Raw genomic sequence first — 6,641 nt, forward strand, 5'->3', positions numbered from 1 at the left:
TGCTGATGATAGCCTATTTGGTGTGAAAGGGACCAAACAAGGCTTCGCTGGGAATAGTGAAACGCTTCATATTTTGACAAAGTTGGATTTACGGCAAGATCAATATGAAGTACAGCCCCCACAGTAAAGCTAAAATTAGCCGAGTTGGAATTCGGTTCTCTACTGCATCTACTTGCAATGCTCATTCATTCTTGGTGGCCCCCTTAAATTTTTTTGCACAATAAAAGTAGCACCCCTAAAAGTTTCGACTTGTGATGAATTATCGTGGGATTGAAGAGGCTGACAAAGTCGGTAATCGTATAGGAATCATTAAGTGCATGCATGTAGGTTTGTCTTCTTGGTGTTAATTTACTTCTGATATACATATGTGAACAAATTAACACCTCAAGGACTTTAGCTATCTATGAAGGGGATAAAAAAATATCCATGTAGGATGAGGACAGCCTTTGAATGACTTCACCCACTTTAGATTAAGATCTTCTTTCTTGTGAATCGAAAGTTTTGGAGTTGATTAAGGTCAGCTTGGTTCAACTTTTGTTTCGAATCAGTAATGCATAGTCCATTGGGCCAAATCTCAAAATCAAGATAAATTTAGGATGCATTTAATTCGTGATTAAAATCAGAATTAAAATTGAAATGGATTGGAGGAGAATCGAAATGATCATATTTTTCGATGTTTTTGGTTCATGAATAGAATCGAAATCGTAATAAAATTTGAATAATAGGTGAGAGTCTAGATTAGATTTTAGAGGATTGAAAAAATTTATATCTTTTTTTGAAATCGAAATGAAAATGAGATTCTCTCAAATCAAATAACTAAAATAGGAGCCACTGCCACTAGTTTGGTTTGAACTTTTAAGTCCTAAGCCAGTCTTCTAAAATGGTCTAATCTCAGCTTCACATGAACCATATATAGCTCCGTTTCAGGTCCCTACTAAAAGCTTAAAGGGGGAAATGAAACCAGGGCATATTGCAATCGCAGCGAAAGCTGGGGTGATCTTATCCTCAGGTGCCAATTTCAGTATAAACTGGTATAAAACCCCTCATGTCCCCTCCCAATCCCTGGGGGCATTTTGGGCACATAATGGTTCACATGGGAAAGCATGGCACTTATAAGTAAGAAACATGTTGGTTGGGCTGGTCATGTTTGTTTATTGCATGAGGAGATCACTAAAGTGAGGTGAGACTAGAGAGAGAGAGAGAGAGAGAGAGAGAGAGAGAGGGGGGCCAGAGAAACCAAATCTCCCTTAGCTCAGAGCTTGGGGTCTGAAGAGCATTGTATAAATTTAGTCACAGCTACAAGAGACCATCAGTGATGTCAGGATTCTCACCCGCAACTGAACTGGTCGCTTCACCAACGCTACCGCCCTCCCTTCCCACTCTTCCTATCTGTCTTCCGGGCCTTGGTGTCTCAGAAATGTGAGTCCTTTTTCTCTTTTTCTTTTCTTTTTCCTTCTCTTCCCCGCGATTTGACGAGCCAGAAGGGCGTTGCCTTCCCTTTGTCTTGTTGCCCTCCTGAGAATATGGCTTTGTGAGTTCCCTTTTCCTTTCACCTCCTTTCCTATCTCCATCATTGGGGCCCTTTTCAATCCTAGAGACTGCTCTGAGAAGTTGGAGTTCTGTTAACCGTCCCAAAGCTTTCTTTTCTAAAGCTCAAACTTGTTTTGGAGGCAATGGAGGTGACTTGTGACCTAGAAGTGGATGTTAATGGGGAGGAGATCTTCTTGGTGAATAAGGTAAGCTCTTTTCTGCTATCAATACTAATGCATAGTTTGGAACATTCTATTTCCAAATGTTAATTTTATCCCCCAATCTCTTCTACTAAATTTAAGATTTTGATCGAGTTTTTGAATCGGGTAATTCTATTCGTCACTCAAATATCCATAAGATGTCCTGTTTCTTCCGGATATAAGAAAGTCAGTTAAATAGGATTTGATCCGGAAAGTTCTTTTCTTCTTTGAATGTTTAGAGTGTCGCTTCCTTTAATTTTTGCTTGATATGTAGGTGTCTTTGGGGATTTCAATTCTATGAATAGAAAAAATGGTATCTTGTTCTGTCCATCGTTTTATTTAAGTGTTCTTGTTTTCTCCTTTTATTTTTGTTTTGGTGGCTAATTGCCGCTTTTCAGACTTTGAGAGATTTGAGATACGTCAGTTATTGGATAGTTTTTGAAGTGCTTTTAATTGCTTTTTTTTTTTTTTTTTTTGATGGAAATGGGAGGCGTACTTGAACAGGAACTGCTAATGTTGAATTCATCAAATTCTCTTTTTAATTTTTTTTTTTCCCTTTCTTCAGCCAACTTTTATTCTTATGCAATTTCAATGTTCTAGCAGACTTCTTGTTTTGGGTGCCATCTTTGGTTTGTTCACTGTGTCCATCTTCTGTTGGCTGCCATCCTTGGTTTGTTCACTCGATCCATCTTCTGTTGGCCAGTCAACTTCACCCTCTCTTCTTATGGAATGTTGGGTTCAGTGCTCTGCTACCTCTTTTTGGTGGCTTCTATCGCTATGTCTTTGGTCACGAGCGTTTGCCCGGATGGCTTGGTTCTTTTTTTTTTCCTGCTCTCATTTATGACTTCTTCATGTGAGGATTAAATGCTGCACATCTTTATCTCTCTCACAGAGCCCCACCTCTCTGTCATGAAATAAAGTTGGCCTCATGGGTGCTGTTATTGCTTCCTTACCATGTGTGAAGGAATGATCCTGCATTCTTGTTCCCCTTATTACATTGTCCCTGTTAAATGCCTATATCTACTGCTCACCTTCTTTGTCTCTTTATTTGCTGGAACATTGTCAGGATTCCACCCCTCTCCATTGATGGGTTTTAGCTGCTTCCATGAATTGAATGCTTTTAGTAGCTGTATTCGAAAAACCTTTCGACTTTTGAAAGGGAATGGGAATGCTCTGAACATTTTTTCCTTCATTTCATGCTAATTTTCACTCTGCCTCTTTACTAACAATTTTCTGCCAAATTTGACTTGGATGGTTATCTATACCTATCTTGGTCCTTTGTGGTACTTCTTATAGATCTATAATGTGTCTCTATATTAGAAGAACAGGATTTGTTATCCCCATATTTTTATGAGAAGATATATTATCATTGTTGAATTCTTTTCAAGGTAATTTAATAGACTACTTCCTATCCACATAACATATTTTTCTGCACAAAGCATTTAGTGTTGGACGAAAGTATTTTGTTGATATGAGTCATTATCCTGTGACTCCTTGCAGGAAATCCTGTCATCATTCTCTGGTAGGCTAAGGAAGTTATTTAACAAACCATCGGCCACAGCAGCGGCAAAGACATTGAAGGTCATATTTCATGACTTGCCAGGAGGCACCGAGGCTTTTGAGCTCATAACCAGGTTCTGCTACAACAATGGCAGAACTCAGATAACTCCCACCAATACCTGCCTTCTCCACTGCATAGCCCACTTTATGGAGATGACCGAAGATGTCTCTTCCTCACCAAACTTGATCGAGCTCACTGAAAAATCTCTCGAGGGGATTCCTTACTGGACATGGTCTGAGATCGTGAATGCCTTGAAACAGTGCCAAGATTTCTTTCCTACAGCAAATTCCTCGGGGATTTATGATAAAATCTTAGAGACTCTGGTTGGAAGAATCACAACAAATAGTGATACCAGCCCTACAGGTTCCTCTTCAGAGAGCTCCACTTTGCGGTTTTCATGTGATACAGGGAGTACTGTTAGCACAAAAAACAGCAACCACCGAGCTTGGTGGTTTGAAGATCTTGTGATATTAAACTCCAACTCTATAGAGAAAATAATCAAGAGAATGGTTTCTCAGAAAGTAGACCATGTTACAGTCAGTAGATTCCTCTTTTATTACATCAAATGTAAACTTTCGAATGCCACCTCTGATGAGAAGAAGAAAGCTACTGAAATTGTTGTTGATCTGCTCCACTCCCTCGATAGAAGCTCAATGTCCTGCAAGGGCTTGTTTGGGATTCTTCGTATCTCTTCATCTCTGAATCTGAGCAAGTGTTGCAGAAGCAGATTGGAGAGTATGATAGGAAGTCAGATTGATCAAGCAACACTGGATAATTTACTTGTGCCAGCCCCCACTGGAATGGACAGTCTTTATGATGTAAATCTAGTCTTAAGGTTTCTGAAATCGTTTCTGAGTGCTGGTGGCCCAGCATCTTTAACTAGATTGAAGCAGGTGGGAAGCTTAATGGACTTATACTTGGCAGAAGTTGCTCCAGATTCATGTTTGAAGCCCTCAAAGTTCATTGAACTAACTACAGCTCTACCTGATGCTGCAAGAGATTCTCATGATGCAATTTACAATGCCATCAGCATATATCTTGAGGTGTGGTGTTTACATGATCAAAATTTTCATCTCAATTTTCAAATAAGTTTTATGTTTTAGGTGATTCAAATTTAAATTTGAATCAAAATACTATGTAAGGCTAGTAATCTGCACCCTAAATATTATTAGGCCAATTTGGATAGGACAAACTAAAATTTGAGAATTTCAGGATGAACTTATTTGAATTCTTCAAAAAATTTAGTTGCTTATTTGCAAGATGTGATATGAAGTATTTGCAATATGTGATCTGAAGTTTTTCTTTCTGTGTGTGACTGTTATCCTTTTAATAAATGCTCAGGTTCATGTACTATTATCTGAGGAAGAGAAGATGAAGATATGTTGTGCCATAAATTACGAGAAGCTTACATTAGAATCCTGCAAGCACCTTGCACAGAACTCAAAATTTCCTTCAAGGACAACAATCCAAGCACTAATTTCTCAGCAATTGAAGCTCAAGAGCCTACTCCAAGACACCGACCACTTAAAATCCTTTAGTTCTTCTCTTAAGGGAAATGGATGTACGAAAAATCAATGCAACGATGGTGAGCAGATCATTCTATATGCAAAGAAGCTTGATTTGTCAGTGGAGAATGAGAAGCTCAAAGCCCATCTGCAAGGGATGCAGTGGAGAGTGATGCAATTGGAGAAAATTTGCAAAAAGATGCAAACCCAGATGTCAAAGATCATGAAGACCAGGAGATCCAGTCCTCGTAGCTCCAGATCACTTCCCAGACTCTGTTCATGATTCAATTCCATATAGTCCATTTGATAGTTTTTCATATATATTTTTGTACATAGTGCTGTTGCCAAGTGGGTTCTGCAGTATCTGCTATAATGTTTTTGTCCCTTCCTATGGTGAATTAAAGCTGATTTGTGAGCAGTGCCTTTAACAGATGAAAATGAGAGTTTGTTGGATTGTTTTTTTTTTCCCCCGAATGGTGATATGTCTATTTGTACAGCTGCTGATAAGTTTGGCTCTTCTTTTTATCATTAGTGTTCATTGATACAGTCACTTTTTACGGTCCTTGCCAAAGGACTAATCGGTATCTGAGCTAAAAGACAAAATATTGGCATTTAGATTCGACATTGCCTGAAACTTCCCATTGGCTAAGCCACTCTAAGAATATCTAATCATACAACTAAATGAGGACATTCTGGGAAGGGTCGGTTAGTAGTTTTGGAACGGTTTCAGTTCCATGACTTTGCCAATTTGCCAATCCCTCACTTACAAAAATCAGTTCAGTAATAACAACTCTCCATTTCATAGCTCCAAGGACGCTTTATTCTGTGGAATTCTTTTTCTGGGTAATGAACTGAAGCGTTTCTTATCAGTGAACCATGCACTTGGTACTTTATATGAGTGAGCATTGGACAATTTCCTATGGATTCAAATAAGCATCTAGTTTAGTTTTTATCTACCTTGTTGTGTGGTTTTGGAGCATGTGGTTGCTCAGTGTCTCCATTACAATATTCGAATACTGACATAAGGGTACCAAAGCAACCCATGGTCAGGGAGCAGTTGACTTGCATGGTGGTCCTAATAAAAAACTCAAAAGGTGAGATACTCTGATATGATCCGAAGAGAAGATGGATGTGAGCGCCTTTCTAAATGTTACCATCTCAGCTTTGGATACCCCATGCTTAGCAAAACTGAGGGGTTTGTGGAATTTAACTTTGATACGGAGATCTAGTCATCTTCACCAATGAGCATGTATTATATTGAACAACAGGATTACAGTTCATTTCCTACGGAAGATGACTGGCCAAATGACAAACGATCTGGTGCACAAGATCCTCCTTTCCTTTGTTAGCAGTGATTTAGGTGTTTAAGGGTCTGCTTTTGAGTTTATTATGCTGATGGGCACTAAGTGCTGTTTACACTATGATCAAAAGAGGACCACCATTAATTAAATGCTAAGTGGAAAGCTCCCATGACCATCTCTCTGGAGGAGAAATTATTCCCTACAGCGTGCACCATGTGGATGTGCACATCACTGATCACAACCACTCATTATTGTCGGCCCTATTCATCAAGCAGCTATCTCCGGACACCACAAGAATGAGCGGTTGTGCTTGATAGCATGCACGACAACATGGTGCATGCATTGTAGGAAGTAATTCCTCCTAAAAGAGGATAAGGATACACTTTATTTTTCATGTACGTATCTATTGACAGATGTAATTGAAAAAACATAACGCTTTGATGATGATTTGCGCACCCAAGGAAAGAGCTATCCATGTTATTTTTTTCCTTTTCTTTTCTTTTTAGTCTCTAAGAAAAGAAGATGATCATTTTGGATGGTACTT

The 6,641-nt window shown here is 38.9% G+C and overlaps 1 protein-coding gene across 2 annotated transcripts; it reads left to right on the forward strand.

Annotated features, from left to right (window-relative positions):
* Window positions 1–1,180: 1,180 nt before the first annotated feature.
* Window positions 1,181–5,226, forward strand: LOC105050280 (BTB/POZ domain-containing protein At3g22104). 2 transcript variants are annotated; one of them, XM_010930234.3, is made up of 3 exons: window positions 1,181–1,736; window positions 3,231–4,334; window positions 4,633–5,226. In XM_010930234.3, the coding sequence occupies exons 1-3, from the start codon at window positions 1,674–1,676 to the stop codon at window positions 5,077–5,079; spliced, it is 1,614 nt and encodes a 537-aa protein (XP_010928536.1). In that variant the 5' UTR covers window positions 1,181–1,673; the 3' UTR covers window positions 5,080–5,226. The 2 variants fall into 2 exon arrangements, with proteins under 2 accessions (XP_010928536.1, XP_073108443.1); XM_073252342.1 differs by lacking the exon at window positions 1,181–1,736 and adding an exon at window positions 1,777–3,118.
* The last annotated feature ends 1,415 nt before the right edge of the window (window positions 5,227–6,641 follow it).

This window comes from Elaeis guineensis, chromosome 2 (genome assembly GCF_000442705.2).
Source record: "Elaeis guineensis isolate ETL-2024a chromosome 2, EG11, whole genome shotgun sequence".
Taxonomy (NCBI): domain Eukaryota; kingdom Viridiplantae; phylum Streptophyta; class Magnoliopsida; order Arecales; family Arecaceae; genus Elaeis; species Elaeis guineensis.